General features: G+C 35.7%; 2 protein-coding genes across 3 annotated transcripts; both read left to right on the plus strand.

Annotated features, from left to right (window-relative positions):
* Positions 1-359: 359 nt before the first annotated feature.
* On the plus strand, positions 360-4123 carry LOC110638614 (serine--glyoxylate aminotransferase). 2 transcript variants are annotated; one of them, XM_058152895.1, is made up of 6 exons: positions 360-486; positions 1090-1366; positions 1560-1844; positions 2227-2593; positions 2723-2933; positions 3781-4123. In XM_058152895.1, exons 2-6 carry the CDS (start codon positions 1162-1164, stop codon positions 3916-3918), a joined length of 1206 nt encoding a protein of 401 aa, XP_058008878.1. In that variant the 5' UTR covers positions 360-486; positions 1090-1161; the 3' UTR covers positions 3919-4123. The 2 variants fall into 2 exon arrangements, with proteins under 2 accessions (XP_058008878.1, XP_021644919.2); XM_021789227.2 differs by having other exon boundaries at positions 365-486; positions 1085-1366.
* A 1758-nt stretch (positions 4124-5881) lies between these two features.
* LOC110638622 (uncharacterized) lies at positions 5882-9154 on the plus strand. Its single transcript, XM_021789237.2, has 8 exons — positions 5882-6163; positions 6261-6349; positions 6519-6575; positions 6692-6754; positions 6857-6922; positions 7709-7795; positions 8176-8269; positions 8430-9154. Exons 1-8 carry the CDS (start codon positions 6010-6012, stop codon positions 8942-8944), a joined length of 1125 nt encoding a protein of 374 aa, XP_021644929.1. The 5' UTR covers positions 5882-6009; the 3' UTR covers positions 8945-9154.
* Positions 9155-16813: the final 7659 nt, after the last annotated feature.

Raw genomic sequence — 16813 nt, forward strand, 5'->3', positions numbered from 1 at the left:
ATTTTTGCCTACCAGTTGAGAAAAAAGTAGACCTCTACATCTCATATTTTTCATAAAGGTTAAAAGACTAATCGAATCACTTGTTATAATTTTTATCATTATAGTGAAGGAAGCAAAAACTTTAGATTTAATCTAATATTTCAGTAATTCTCTCACTTGGATTTCATGAAGTTAGGAAATAGATAGGGTAATATTCAAGTTTACCAAAAAGCAAGGATGCAAATATGGAAAATAAATAAATAATAATATAAGTAACAATATTATATTGCAAGCTGATGTCGACCAGAAATTTTTCCACGTCATTGAATCTTGGCCGCAAGATTCCGATTTGTTCACTCTTATCTGCCACGTGCCCATGGAATACTGATCAACTCTCCCGCGCTCTTATAAAAAACCGAACTCCCTGTTTGGCTTCTCCTACACACAAAGGAAAAAGAGGCAGAGAGCCACTTCTATGCTATCTTTGGAAACCCACCAAAATCACTGGTAAATCTTCACCACTTGTAACACTCTCTCTTCTCTTCATATCTACAAAAGAATTATGCTCTTTTTTTGATTGTTTGCCACTTTCTTAATAATATCTACAAAAGAATTACAATTGTCATCAAAATGCTTCAATTCCTTACTAAGATAATTTATTGCTTGAACATGAATATGTTGACCTTTTCTTTCATATTTTTACTATAGTTATGTGGTTCTTGATTACCAATTGATATGCTACCATTTTTGCTTGCTATTTTCTTGCTGTGAAAAAAAATATTATTTTATTATGAGCTTGATGTTTCAAATTTACAGTGTATATGCTTTTATAGATCCAAAAACAACAAAATGAAAATCCACTTACTTTTTGATTAAGGGTTTGATAATGAAATTGGCTGCCCTTTTGTTCATGATTACTTTTTAATAAATGAAGAAGTGATGAATGAAATTGAGCTCGATTTGCTAAGCAGTTACTGTTTTTGCATACTGATGTAGTTATGCAAATGAGATTTTCCTAATTTTTTTACTATAATCAGATGTTTTTAATGTATATACGACTAAAAGTTCAGAGGATTAAGACTGATTCCCTGCTGGAATTTTCTAGTGAAGGTGTTTTGACGTTGCAAAGCATCAGCAATCCATTGGGAATCAGCTTGTTGGTCAATTTTTTTGAAGGGAAAGATGGACTATGTCTATGGACCAGGAAGGAACCATCTGTTTGTTCCGGGGCCTGTTAATATTCCGGAACCAGTTATTCGAGCAATGAATAGGAACAATGAGGATTACCGTTCTCCAGCTGTTCCTGCTTTGACAAAGACTCTTCTTGAGGATGTCAAAGAGATTTTCAAGACTACTACAGGAACTCCATTTCTTATCCCAACGACAGGTGTTGTATTCATTTATAGAAAGGTTGAACTCATCTGAAACAAAGCATTAAGCTATTGAAACTTTTAATGGATTCTTCTGCTGCGTGATTTTGATCATAATTTCATATATGTTGGCGATCTAAATGTGGAAAGTCTCAGCTATTTTGACTACATCAATTTAATATGTTAGTTGATATTTTTGTTTTGGTTCAGGTACTGGTGCATGGGAGAGTGCACTTACCAACACATTGTCTCCTGGAGATCGGATTGTATCTTTCCTGATTGGACAATTCAGTTTGCTCTGGATCGATCAGCAACAGCGACTTGGCTTCAACGTTGATGTCGTTGAAAGTGAGTGGGGTCAAGGTGCCAACCTTGACATTCTGGCATCGAAACTGGCAGCAGACACTGCACACACTATTAAGGCTGTTTGCGTTGTTCACAATGAGACAGCAACTGGAGTTACCAACAATTTGGCAAAAGTGAGAAGTATACTTGGTAAGTATATGTTCAAATGATTTTCAGTTGATGTTCCTCATCATATGAAACCACAGATATGTTAATTGTCCTTGCATTATGAAAACTATATAGCTTGCTCAGATAATTCTTACGCATCTGAGGCCAGATTAACTGTATATCATTTTGCACTTATCATCTCTCATAGTCATTTTCAGGTTATTCGGTTGGTTTTTATGCGTAAGTTCACAATGTATGTAGACTTACCTAAATCTTCTGTTTCATTTTGTAACTTTTGAGGTATGCTAGTTTCATTTTTTTTTTTCAATTAACAACCCTGTTGTTCTCAGTTCCAATGCCTCATTTAACTTGGGTTTGGATAGTAGACAATAGGTGATCTCATGTTTATTTTAATGATTCTCAGATGACTACAGGCATCCAGCTCTCTTTCTTGTTGATGGAGTGTCCTCCATATGCGCTCTTGACTTCCGTATGGATGAATGGGGGGTAGATGTCGCTTTAACTGGCTCTCAGAAGGCACTTTCCCTTCCCACTGGTATAGGAATTGTGTGTGCAGGTCCCAAAGCTCTTGAAGCAACTAAAACTGCAAAATCAGTTCGGGTGTTCTTTGACTGGAATGACTACCTGAAGTTTTACAAACTTGGAACATTTTGGCCATACACCCCATCCATCCAATTGCTTTATGGACTTAGAGCAGGTCTGGATCTCATTTTTGAGGAAGGACTTGACAATGTGATTGCAAGGCATGCTCGTCTGGGCAAAGCAACAAGGTGAGTCCTTTTTCCTTCTAGCATTGATAAGTTCATCTAAATGATACAAATAAACCTTTTCCCTTTTCTTTATTGAGTAAATGGATTATGGATTGATGCAAATGACATGTCTCAAACCTTATAATGTAGACTTGCTGTGGAGGCATGGGGCTTGAAGAACTGCACCCAAAAGGAGGAATGGTTTAGCGACACAGTGACCGCTGTCCTTGTTCCTCCATACATTGATAGTTCAGAAATTGTTAGGAGAGGATGGAAAAGATACAATTTAAGCTTAGGTTTGGGTCTCAACAAAGTTGCAGGGAAGGTATTCAGAATAGGGCATCTTGGCAACCTGAATGAGGTAATCTTCATTTCTCATATACTTTAATTGGTTATTTACATATTGCAATTCAGTATTTAGAATGTGACTTTTTTTTTTTCATTTATCTTAGAATTCTGGAGAAGCATTTACTTTGATATTATGCATTATGGTTTCATAGTCTGGACTCTGGTCCTCAATCTAACATCAACACGTAAGAAAGAAAACATAATCAGAGTCGAAGCATTTAATTTTTTGATATGTTAAGGAACGTGCACTGCTGAATGTTCTATTGATAGTAGTTAAATAGGTCAAAAAAAAAAAAGTTTGCATTTAATGAAATTAAAAAACTATAATATATTCCTTAGTGTTGTATGACAAAACTAGGGCTCAATTGTGATCCGAGGTCTTAAAAACCCTATGTTCAAACTGTATAATGCTCCTGCACGTACGTATGAATTGCCTAATCATACTATTGTGCTTTCCTGAGTATCTTCTAACATCTGATCATTACTGTATTGAGCCAGCTTTAGCTTCTATCAGATTTGGTCAATTACTGCAACTTTCAGCTTTTGTAATATAATGATTGCTAATTTGGTAAAGATAAGAATTTCAATCCCTGACACCTTCTTTCCTTTAGAAATTCCTGATGTAGTCACAGAAACTTGTTAGAAATTAGTGTGAGACCGAGTTATGTTCTTCCTATTAGATCCTGAATCATAACCAGATATTTTGTTGAGGTTATGCACTATGGTTTGTTAGCGTTCAGTAATATTTTCTCCTGAAGGACTTTCGTTTCAAGTATAAAAGCATTGAAATTACAAAACTCTAGGAGCAAATTGTTTCAAGGGTTGCAATTTCTGACTTCGATTTGTGCTTGTATTTTCAGTTACAACTTTTGGGTTGTCTGGCTGGAGTGGAGATGATACTCAAGGACGTGGGTTACCCAGTTCAGCTGGGAAGTGGAGTAGCAGCAGCCTGTGCTTACTTGCAGAACAACACCCCTCTAATCCCTTCCAGGATTTAATTCATCTACCATCCATCCATATAGTTATTCTTCTTTTTTTTCCTCCGCTATACGCTGCAGGGAACTCTGTAAAAAATATGCATGGTTTCTTCTTCTTGTTGTACTCTTTCTAGGTTCAAATCATCTCCTACCTAAATCATTGCTTTCCAGTTGTCCTGTATCTTAAATACTTTCAAGCACAATCTAATTTCTTCCTTCTTTTTAACTTACGCATTCTCTGAATATTTAATATGATAGATTACACTGTCTGGGTTAGGGAAGGTATCTTTGATGATGATGATCTACTGCACTTTGATGCTATATTTTGATGATTATAAGAGCTGTACAGTTTACCAAATCACAGATGAGTCTGTTTTTTTTTTCACGCACTAACAGTAGTGCATGTTATTAGCTGTTTCATCTCTAGCGTCTTAATATTTTGAATTATACTTCCAAAATTAAGAACTACTGTTGTTTTTTTAGGGGTTTCAAAATTATAATTTTGGATAAACTACAGTTTAGCTCCTGAGATTTAACAAAACTAAAACTTAATCTCTATATTTTCAAAAATAAGTAATTTAGTCTCTGAGATTTGATAAAATCTACAAATTAGTTCCTACCATTAAAGTTTTAATTAAGTTACTGTTAGTTCAAGCAAAATGATCAAAATACCCTTAATTCTATTTCAATATGAAAATAATTTAGTCACTGAAATTTTATTTTATTGGCAATTTAATATCTTAGATTTTGTTAAATTTACAAATTAGTCTCTGTAATTTTAAATTTAATTCTTGATATTTTAATAAATCTATAAGTTAGTCACTGCCGTTAAAATCACAATCAATCCACCGTTAAATTTAGTAAAATATCAAAATGTTTTTAATTTTATTTTTAATTTGAAAATAATTTAGTTTTTTAAGTGTTATTTTAATACCAATTTGCATTCATATTTATTTTTTTTCCTTTTTTATATATAACAATGTAATATAATTTATGAAAATATTATAAATTGATATATATATATATATATATATATATATATAATTGATTATACATGATTAAAATAATAGTGACATAAGTAGAATTTTACAAAATTATAAAGGCTTATTTGTAAAAGTTATAATATTTAAGAATTAATTTGTAAAATATATAGATGATTTTGTAATTAGTCAAAATTTTTGAGGTTCTTAAAGTAATTAATCAATGTTTTAATAATTTAAATTTAAAATTTTTAATTTAATGGACCTACAATTTAAAAATGAAAGGACTAAATTATTAATAAAATAAAATTTTAAAAATTAAATTATTAAAAAAATAAAATCTTAAGAATTAAGTTGTGTTCATATTAAAAATAAAAATAAGAATATTTTGATATTTTTAATAGAATTCTAACCGTATAAATTAAATTATAGATTTTTATTTTAAGAAAAAAACATAAATTTTTTATATTTTATTGTTATATATATATTTATAAAATAATATTAAATATAATTTATTTATTAAAATTAAAATATTTAAATTAAATATTATTAGTAGACTAGCTTTGAAAAAAAGGAATGAGAGAAATGTTAACTTACAAGGAGTGCAAAGATATCATGTAAAAACATTTAATGAGAGGAAAATTTTATATTTGATGGTTTTTAAAACTTAAGTAGAGTTACTCGTTAAATATTTGATATGAGTGATTTAATATTTTTACCTCTTTAAATGATGCCGAATGAATTCACTTATTTAAATTTCATAAATTATATTCATATTCGCTTTTCAAGTGAATCCAATTATATAGAATTAAAGCAAAATTAGTAATTTAGGAATCAAATTTATTAGATTAAATTACAAAATTTGCAACGTCATTAGCTCTTATTAGATTTGTTAATTAAAATTAAAATTTATTTATAGGTTTATTGGGCCTGAATGGGCCTCCATTTGAATTAATCAGGGCCTAAATGTTGGTTCAGAATCCATATATGTATCCTTCTCAACCTTACTGGTTAGGGGTGTTTTAAACAAACCACCCTCCTCGCTGCGAACCACCGCGGTGACTACCCTGTAGCCGACGCCGCTAATCGCTTACTGGCCCGACCATCTTTCCTGCTTTCTCTAGCCATAATAATGACCACTCGAATTGCTCCTGGTGTGGGAGCGAATTTGCTGGGCCAACACTCGGCTGAGAGGAATCAAGACGCCACCGCTTACGTCGGCAATCTTGATCCTCAGGTGACTGAAGAATTGCTCTGGGAGTTATTTGTTCAAGCAGGCCCTGTTGGTATGGGTTTTTTCCCATTTTTTATTTGTCTTTTTTTTTTTTTAATTTGATTTTTTTTCCTCAGTTAACCTCTCTATAATCTGTGTTCATATCGTAGTTAACGTGTACGTTCCAAAGGATAGAGTAACCAATCTTCATCAAGGATATGGATTTGTGGAATTCCGTAGCGAAGAAGATGCTGACTATGTAAATCTAAAGTCTCTACTCAGTGGGCACTTGCTTTACTCTTTTTTTTTTTTAATTTTTAATTTGTTTTCTGTTAATGGGTATGGTTCAATTGTATGTTTTAGATTGTTGCTGCATTTTTTAGTTCTTTCCTCTTAATTGCCTTTTGCTTCCTTTGATGTCTGTGCAGGCAATTAAGGTTTTGAATATGATTAAGCTTTATGGGAAGCCAATACGTGTAAATAAGGTCCAAAAGTTTTAGATTTTCACATAGGATTTTATGATTTCTCTATTGGTTATATTGGTTCCCTTAACTATGCTAGGGTACTCTGGTTTTCATTTTCTTTACTTTTTGGCCTTCAGGCATCGCAAGATAAGAAGAGCTTGGATGTAGGAGCGAACCTTTTCATCGGAAACCTTGACCCTGTAAGTTTTTTTTTTTTTTTGGGGTCAAAAAATGGGCATGTTTTCTGTCTGCATATGTTTATTACTGTTGATTTTGGATCTAATATTTTTTATCTTTTGCAGGATGTTGATGAGAAACTTCTGCATGATACTTTCAGTGCTTTTGGAGTTATAGTTACAAATCCCAAGGTCATTCGTCTGAACTTTCTGTCAGTTGAATCTGATGTTGTGTTACATCAGTACTTATAGGCACCTGCCAAAAATGAGAATGTTACTATGGTCCATAGGAATCTTTTGGCTGTTGGATAGTTAAAGCGGAGACATTAATTAGCTGGTTTGTATCAATCAAACTTCACAAAATGGATTCAAGTTAGCAGTTAGCACCTATCTAATCTTTATCCTGAATGAGCCATTATTTTCTCCTAGTATAGTATTCTCTGTTGCTAGGTTCACAATCCCATGTTCTACATATGCTTGTTTTATGAATAACAATGTGAGAAAGTTTTCTGATTCTTAAATTACATGATAATGCCTTAAGCTTTGATGCATCTTTCTACTCCTTTTGAGGCAGATGGAGAACTGTTCTTTTTAAAAAATTTTTAAATTGGTTCTTATGTTTAATTTTTTTTTCATGTCACTAGAATGCAAAAAGTGTAATTATTGTGATTTAATGGACTGTTAGGAGAACCTATGTGTGATGATAGTACTGAGTATGGATTTTACCCATGTAATGAGGAATCTTCTATTTTCAAGCTTATCTTGTGAGTAGCATAAGTTGCAGGTCCAAACATCTAAATAATTTGTCTTTTTTAAAAAAAAAAAAATTTATCCACAAATCATCAAGTGTTGTTTCCTTAATGTACGCTTGTTGTTGATAACAACTTTATTTCTGATTATTATTATTTTCAATTTTGTGAAAATGTTGATGCTTATTTGCTTTTGTATTCTGATAATTAGTACTTAATGTATTTTCAGATAATGAGAGATCCTGATACTGGAAATTCTCGTGGATTTGGTTTCATCAGCTATGATTCTTTTGAGGCATCTGATGCAGCAATTGAGGTAACCTGAGAAATATTATAAGTGGGTTAAAGAATCTAGAAAAATGGTTTGCTGCATTATTTGGTTAGTTTTATAAAATAAAAGTATTTTTTCTTAGAAAAAGGCTACTAATTGTTTCCTCTTCTATTCTTTTCTCCTTATGGACTGAACTAAAACAAACCTCCATAAATTTTTTTTGATTATGTTTGGCTTGTGGAGATATCACCATTAAATTCAATATTAAATTTGGGGAAATTGAAAGACTTTGTTAGGTCTAAAATATCTTTAGTGTACTGACTGAAATGGTCAGATAGTCAATACCTTTGCAAATCCTAGTACATTGTGTGAGCACTGTGGCTTAATTTACTTATTTTAAAGTGTGTGTAACTTTCTGGAAACAGGCAATGAATGGTCAATATCTTTGCAACCGTCAGATAACAGTTTCATATGCGTATAAGAAAGACACTAAAGGAGAGCGCCATGGTACCCCAGCAGGTGAGGCTTTCTGTATGGTGACTTACTCCTCCAATATATTCTTTTTAAGTGTGTTATTGCCTCTTTCCATGATGAGGCCCTTTTCCAGTAGACTACAATAGTTTATGATGGACTGATCCTTTTGTAATAGAAGTGGTTTAATTACTGCTATTATATGCAGAGAGAGTTCTGGCTGCAAGCAATCCAAGTTCCCAAAAGAGCAGGCCCCACACTTTGTTTGCCAGTGGGCCTCCAAGCATGCCTCAGGCCAATGGTGCAGTTGGTGCACCTCCACGCCCATTTGCAAATGGCGTTGTTGCTCCAGCCCCAATTTCAGCACTCCGACCACCACCCCCACCAAATGCAGCTTTCCCACCAATGCAGGTAGCTGGAGGACAACCAGCTTGGCAGGGTCAGCCCCCGCAGCCAGGTCAAACAATGTCGCTGCCAGTTATGCCTCCACCTCCAATGCAGTTCAGGCCACCACCTCCAAACATGCCACCACCCCCAATCCAGGCAGCTCCAGTCCTCCCAAGGCCTCCCCCACAGCAAATGGGAATGGGAGTCCAACCACAGTTGTGGCGGCAGCCACCACCTCCACAGCAGTTGGCTGGCGGACCCCCAATGCAACAAATGATGATGCAACCACCTCCCCCACCCAGTGCACCCCCACCACCACCTCCATTATCAAATTGAAGATTAGAGCAGTTATTCTTAAAGCTGTCCACAACACCAGCTGTTAATCTTAGATGTCTCTTGTCTCATCTGTCGCTTGTCAAGTAGGACAGTTGAGATGCTACAGTAATCCTTAAATGAGCTGATATGATGGGATGCTTTGGTTTTTTTGTACAAGAAACTTTACATGTATCAACTTTATATCTTGCAAAATGCACTGGTAGTTTTATACGTGTTGCAGATGCCTTCTTCTTCTTCTTCCTCCTTTCTCCTAAAATTCACTCTTTGAGAGATTCATTTGTGGCTCATTGTTTCCAAGGTTGAAGCCCAAATGGACATATTTTCGACCCACTTCTGCTTCTTATATTCAACAAGCCAAAAGATGCTAAATCTGTTGATGCCTTTCAGTTCGCTTTGCTTCTCGTCTTCCAAGCTGGCACTGCCTTCCTTACATCTCTCCTTGCAAGCCCAACAAAAAATTAAGCCAAGGACTACCCATAAGCCTTTCAAAGATAATTTCTTTAAGCTCATTGCCAAACCTCTCAAATTCAATGTAACACTCCTATATAACACTCCTATATGCATAGTCTTATACATTTTACTGTTTTGGTTACTGGTGTCGGTCCAGACAAATCAAAGGCGTAGAATCATAATTAAGTCATTTAGAAAAACAAAGGATAAAGGATTAAATGAGCCAAGATTACAGCGATGAGTGACCTAATCGGAAAGTGACTGCGAGGTCAGTCAAAACTCTAATTTCGCATGAAACCTTGTGACACCGCAGGCCTAGGAATTATTGTGAAATTAAGGATATTATAAAAACCCCAGAAAAGAATCAAAAACCAGATCAAAAAATTGAATCAAGGTTCCGGGAGCAATCTAGTGCTACTGGTAAAACGAATCAGACCGGCAAGGGGCAATTCAGTCAATTCACCCTTAGAGGTGACTCATGGCCTAAATGTCCATTAATATATTGAAAATTAAATTTATGAAAATTAGATTTAAAGTGAAGAGGTTATGGAAAGAAAAGAAAAAGAAAATAAAAGAAAATTGAAATAAAAGTTTTATGACATCATCATGCTTACTTAAGCATGATACAATTAATAATTTTAATTTCTAATTTCTTTAATTATGGGATAATTGTCGCAAGGACTTTGCGATCGCCGGATGATTCTCACCGAAGTGAAAAAAGTGAGGAGTCGCCACTTTAATTTTAAGGGAAATTAAAGGAAACCATTACTAAAAAACAAAAATCACTTCCGAAACAGAGATTCTAGGTTCAGAGTTCGTTCACGGGTGGAGAAGTTGTTAGGCACCCCACCTCATCTCTTAACGAGGGTCAGCAAATTTAACGATATGCTCTTAATTACTTACAATTAATAATTTGGGGGTTTTGGAGTCACGATGTTGGTCCTTTTATTGACAAAAAGAGCATTCAATATCTCACCATTTTGGGTTTTCCAAGAATACGGGTACATGGGATGTCCCCACGTTGAATTGGTGTTTTGTTTATTTGATTTGTTACATATTTTATCTAATTTTTCAGCTTTGAATTTGGGATTCTAATTTTAAAGAGATGTTATTTGAATCCCTAAAGATCCGTAGCGAATGAGAAAGGTTCTCGACTCACATGTTAGGTGTCTCGGTATTTAAATATTAAAATTTTGATTGAAAAGATTTTGGAAAAGGAATCTCTCCCAATTTCTTAAAATATTCTTATTAGAATTTTAGCTAAAAGAATTCGGGTAAGGACTTTCTCTCAATCTCTTAAAATGTGTATATTAGAATTTTGTTGAGAGGATTCAGGTAAGGACTTTCTCTCAATCTCTTAAAATGTATATATTAGAATTTTGTTAAAAAGATTCGAGTAAAGACTCTCTCCCGATCTCTTAAAATGTGTATATTAGAATTTTGTTAAGAGAACTCGGATAAGAACTCTCTCCCGATCTTTTAAAATGTGTATATTGGAATTTTTGTTAAGAGAACTCGGGTAAGGACTCTCTCTCGATCCCTTTTAATTTGTCAAAAATGAATTTTAAGAAGCCACGGTCCTGAGACGGAACTCGTTTGACCCCATTAGATATGAGAGCGTTGCTCATATCACCTCCCGCTTTTCATATTATCCCAGATTCTTGTTTTCGATCTCATGATTTATTTACCAAACTTTCCTCAACTTATTACGACTCCTCATTTTGAATCTTCTAGACATCTCATTTAGGAGGTTCCCTGTCCGAACTTGATTCTGAATCTTGATCTCATTTATGTTTTTTAGAGGTAGATTGAGTAACTAACCTTCCAATTCATCCGTACTGTTCCTAATCATTTTTACCATGATCGGGAATCTCCACTTTGTTTTCTCCCATCCGTACTCCTTATGGGACTTTCAGAATATCAGTATCCTGAATTATCCCTTTTTTTTTTTACATGAAATAACGTAAAGAGATTAAAGCCAACGTAAAAAAAAGAGGTAAAACTCGTGGACGTCACAAAAGTGAAATAAGTCCAGTTTCGACGTAAACTTATTCTGAAGATTTGTTGCGACAAACTATGCCATGAACACTTGAGAATGATAAGTCAAGCACTTACCTGTAGAAAAGGCTGAAACAATGAGTAAGCTGGTACCGATGTCTTCGTGTATCCGACGCTACTAACACTGAGACAGTAAGATGATTTTGAGGAGTTGTAAACAATTGAAGTGAGATTTTCTTGAGAAACGGTGATTGAGTTCCCAAGACTCTGCGAGGTTATCCGAGGTATGGATTGCAAGCTCTATAGTTTCCACGGTAAGATCCTTCAGAAAACTTGTTTCTAAAGTCTCTAGGAACCTTGAGAGTTTTTGATTGAAAATAAAGCTACAGCAAAATTCCAGGGCTTTTCCTTAATAATCACTGCTACCTCCATAGCATTGCATGCAGGTATTTATAGGAAATGAGTACTCAAAACAGAGGGCCAGGATTCTAGCGAGAGGAGACGGAAGGCCTAGATTTAAAAGGACATAATTCGATGTCTTGGAATTAAAGAGAATCAAAATTGAGGGTTGGGATTCCGTTCGGAATTTTTGTCCTTTCGCCCCTTAATCCAACGGTCAAGGGTCTTGCCTTACAAAATGGATCCAAGGGCTGGGAACAAAAAAGCGCCAAATCTGTCATTTATTTTTGATCTGAAGGCCTCAAATCAATCTTTACAATTATAATCAATGGTGTAAATCGAGATGTACTGGGTTGCTTTAACCGTTTGGAATCTGACGGCTAGGAGTGCGTCCTTACAAATGAGATGTGTGGTGAAGATTGGATCATGCCTGCAATGCTTTAACTGACTCGGATCTGATGGTGGAGGGAGCTAGTTTTTTATGAATTAAAGGTCATGATTAAAAGCTATCCAACTCCTTAAGTTCTTCGATCTCTATAGGTCGTCCTTCCCTTCTTCAATCTTCTCATTGTGACTGACCGATCTTAGGATTATTATTTCGATCTCTATTTTCTTTTGCATCTGGTCCTTTTTACTTCCCGATCTCTTTCTGTTCTCCGACTCCCTTCTCATCCCTTCTCTGTGTTGGTCAAAGCAATAAATTTTTCAATTACTGATGAGTCGCTTCGAGTTCTGCATACAATAAATGCCAAGGCCTTATATATATGTTGACGAATTTTGTCCTTCGCATACTCACAACTTTCCTTCTCTAGTGAATCTTCAATATTTTATTTTCCCCTTATTGGCTTTTCCGGCAAGAATTCTTCTCACGACAATCACTTTAATCTTTTTCCAAATGATTTCTTTGTTCATCTCCTGAAAATGAGTAATTTCAGTAATCAGAGGTTTATGAGGGCGTCGTCTGATGACAGTGAGGAAACTGGACTAATTGACTGATCAAGGTCGAAACTAACTACCGCGCTGATCTTGGATCGGCTCATCGGTATGACTTGCAGACCGATCTCTAGCAAGAGGATCGCTAATTTCAATCTTAATATCGGTGACCACCTCTTGAAGTTCATTTGGCTCCTCACCATCTCGGGGGTCCCGATCGCAATTCGGTTCTGGTCGATGACATCGATAATGACACCGCTCAATATCATGAGAGTCATAGTCATCCCATCTGAGCTATACATCAGTCCAATATTTATTGCTGGCTTTCTGATCAAACACATCTTTTGATCCAGCCACAAGACTAGGCTTTGACACAAGCCTATTGTGCGACACTTTGGGTTCAGGAGTAGTCCAAATTAGGTAAAATGTAGTGTAAGGACATTTGTAATTGCTAATCTTGAGAGATCGCCCAAATGATGTAATCTGACCTTTTGAAAATGAAATGAAATCTATTATTGAAATTTGGATATGCTTATTCTGTTTTTATTATTGCATTGGTTATTATTCTGATCTCTGATAAATGTGCCCGATCTGATCCCTAGACGAATCGCCATTGGGCCGATTTGTCAGTTTGGAACCCTGTTCCATCTGATGATCTTCGTTAACCGATCTTATTTGTCTGACCTTTTACTATGTTTCTGGAATCTTCTTTCGATGTGTTATTGAAACGGCCTGGTCCCGCTAACCGATGCGTCCCTTGGGGCTTTGTGAGCATTTAATGCTCAGGCGGGTATAAATAGGGAGAGGGTTAGCCATTTGCTCCCTTATGTCATTTTCAGACTTCCTTTTAGTGACTTCGACATTCTCCCTTATTTTCTAGAGTTTTCCGGCACTGATTTATACTCCGATAAGAGCTTTAATCTTTTTAAGATGAATTTCATTTTATTCTCTAAAAATGAGTGATATCGATGGTCAGAGAGCTGCCAGTCCTCCTTCTGTTCACATCTCGTGGACATCGGATGAAGGTGAAGTGACCATATTGAGTGAGCAACTTGAACCTTCTACAACCACTGTCCCGGCCCATGGTCGATCTAAGTCAAAACAAGCATCGTCTTCAAGGAAAGAGAACTTACCCGTGGACGAATTGCCATCGATTCTCAAGGAGACCGATCTCTAGTCTATGCCAAGAGTACAACCTTCCGACTGACTCCTTCGAACTTGTCAGATGTCATGGCGATCTCCAAGTTGATCATTTCTTTAAAGAAACCGACCTGATCATAGTATATGAGGAACAATTGAAAGCCGGGCTTTGGTTTCCCCTGAATGAATTCTATAGAGCCGTTCTGAAGTTCCATCATGTCTGTGCAGCCTAAGTGCATCCGAACTCCTGGCGGACTCTGGTGGCTTTCAGAGGTTTATGCCGAGCTAAAAAGCTCGAGCCTATGGCGAAGGTTTTTGCCGAGTTGCATAGGCTCACTCGGCAGAAGGACGATGAATATTGGTTTTTCTAAGCCAAGCCGAACTGCGGGATCTTCACTGATCTCCCTTCTTCGTTGAAGAACTGGAAAGATTGGTTTTTCATTTTGAGGACTAAGGACCCGAATGGCTTTGAGGGCATTCCGCGTAGTTGGCAGTATTTAGTTCCTTCAGTTCCAAAGAAGATTGCCCTAAGTAAAGATGAGGACGCCATGGTGAACGAGATGAAGGTTCAGGCAGCCACTCACAAGTACTCATGTCTAGATGCAGTTATGGCTGAAATGAAATGGTGGTTAATGCAAGTGATCGCCCGTGAGGACTATGAGCTGGAACTTTGTAACATCCCTATATGCATAGCCTGGTATATTTCACTGTTCCGGTGACCAGTGTCGGTTCAGATAATTAAGGGGATTAAAATCACATCTAAGACACCTAGATAAGCCCTGAATGCAAATAATTAGTGATTTCCAAATAGTTAAGTATAAATAAGAAAAACAGAATATAAAAGGTTAAATGAGCTGGGAGTCACAGCGATGAGTGACCTTCCCGAGAAGTGACTGCGAAGGCCATCATAACTCGAATTTTGAACCGAAAAATATGACGCCGCAGTTCTAAGGACTATTGCGAACACAGTGAAAAAGAAAAAAATCACAGAAAAGAATTGTTAAGCAGGTGAAATAATTACGTCAGGGATCCGAAAGAAATATCGAATAACTTACAAACCGGATCAGACTAGTGAGGGGCAATTTGGTCAATTCACTCCTAGAGGTGACTCATGACCTAAATGTCCAATAAAATGTGAGAAATTAAAATTATAAAAGATGGATTTAAATTGAAGAGGTTATGGAAAGAAAAGAAAAGAAAAAATATATATATAAGAATTATGATGTCATGGATGATGCAATAAAGTCAAATTATTAAAATTAGAAAAAAAAATAAGATAATTATTAATAGAAAAAAAAAGAAATTTAAAAAGTGGTCTTCTTTCTTGGCCGTCCCACACACCTCTCTTATCTCTCTTATCTCTTTCCTCTCTCACTCCCAAACTCCATTAAAGCTCAATCTTGAGCTTGAGCAACCCCCTAAACTAGCCCTAAAACCTTTAGTTCTCCTAATTAAAACTTGAAATTTGACCTTGGTAAGAGGATTGGTGAAGGAAGAATTTAAAAAGGGAAGTAGAAAAATGAAGATTTGAAAAGCTACAAGAGGTTAGTAAGAATTCTTTCACTCTTTCTCATGATCATGCTTAGGCACTTCCCTTAAGTTAGAATTGTATAAAATAAAAGAAATCAAATATGGAGGACCAATTGTGAATTTCAGCCAGCCCTTAAGGGAGTAGAGATTGCATGATTTTGATGAATTAAAAAGCATAATTGAGTTGAAATATATGGGTATATGTTGAATAATGACTTTAATTGCATTAGATTTCAAAATTAAAGAATTAGGGTTCTTAACCCTCTTGAAATTTTGGGAAAAATTGAGGAAATGGTCAAATAATACAAATGACCTTAATAAAGGTTGGAAATGGTCAATTGGGACCATTTTTGGTATGTTTGAATTGGTAGAAACTAAGTGTAATTCGGATTCGTTAGGGTCACTATTTTGGCAGCTTGACCTAGGTCTCTTTCAAGGACTAAAATTGAAAATTTACTAACCTAATTGGTGTGAGGCTAATTGAGAATGAAAATAGACACATAATAGCACATTTTTTATTTAGGAACCATGACCAGAAAATGACATTAGGATAGTGAACAATTAGGTCAAACCCGAGTGTAGTGCACTGCCACTGTACCAAAATGACCAAATGAACAGTATTTGTTTATTTGGCCATAACTTGGGCTATACATGTACAAATGACCTGATTTTTGTGGCATTGGAAAGGTATGACATAGCACTACAACTTTCATGAAGAACACCAACCCAAATTCTGCCCATAACCCAGTCATTTTACCACTCAAATTTAGAGATTCAAAACTGCCAAAACCAATTAGGTGCCCAGAAAATCTGGGTTAAACCAATTTAGCCAGCCATGTTCAAATGGCCATAACTTGGGCTACAAAACTCCAAATGGAGTGATTCAAAAAGGGAATTAAAGATAAGACGATAAAGAACAACTTTTATGAAGAACACTTAAATAGTGTAGCACTCCTATTTGCATAGCCTGGTATATTTCACTGTTCTGATGATCGATGCCGATCCGAATAATTAAGGGGATTAGAATCACATCTAAGACACCTAGATAAGCTCTGAATACAAATAATTAGTAATTACTAAATAGTTAAGTATAAATAAGAAAAACAGAACATAAAAGGTTAAATGAACCGGGAGTCACAGCGATGGGTGATCTTCCCTGGAAGTGACTGCGAAGGCCATCGTAACCCTAATTCTAAATCGGAAAATGTGACGCCGCGGTCCTTAGGACTATTGCAAATACAATGGAAAAGAGAAAATCATAGAAAAAAATTGTTAAGCAGGTTAAATAATTAGGTCAGGGATCCAGAAGAAATATTGAATAACTAACAAACCGAATCAGACCGGCGAGGGGCAAATTGGTCAATTCACCCTTAGAGCTTACTCCTACCCTAACTGTCTAATAAAATCGAAAAAATGAAA

This window comes from Hevea brasiliensis, chromosome 9, assembly GCF_030052815.1.
Source record: "Hevea brasiliensis isolate MT/VB/25A 57/8 chromosome 9, ASM3005281v1, whole genome shotgun sequence".
In the NCBI taxonomy this organism is placed as follows: Eukaryota; Viridiplantae; Streptophyta; class Magnoliopsida; order Malpighiales; family Euphorbiaceae; genus Hevea; species Hevea brasiliensis.

Excerpts from the sequence above, each read along its gene's own strand:
- LOC110638614 (XM_058152895.1), top strand. The coding sequence starts at position 1,162 with ATGGACTATGTCTATGGACCAGGAAGGAACCATCTGTTTGTTCCGGGG. Across the intron at positions 1,367-1,559 it reads ATTTCTTATCCCAACGACAG|GTACTGGTGCATGGGAGAGT; the intron begins GTGTTGTATTCA and ends GTTTTGGTTCAG. Across the intron at positions 2,934-3,780 it reads ATCTTGGCAACCTGAATGAG|TTACAACTTTTGGGTTGTCT; the intron begins GTAATCTTCATT and ends TTGTATTTTCAG.
- LOC110638622 (XM_021789237.2), top strand. The coding sequence starts at position 6,010 with ATGACCACTCGAATTGCTCCTGGTGTGGGAGCGAATTTGCTGGGCCAA. Across the intron at positions 6,164-6,260 it reads TGTTCAAGCAGGCCCTGTTG|TTAACGTGTACGTTCCAAAG; the intron begins GTATGGGTTTTT and ends TTCATATCGTAG. Across the intron at positions 6,923-7,708 it reads TTATAGTTACAAATCCCAAG|ATAATGAGAGATCCTGATAC; the intron begins GTCATTCGTCTG and ends ATGTATTTTCAG.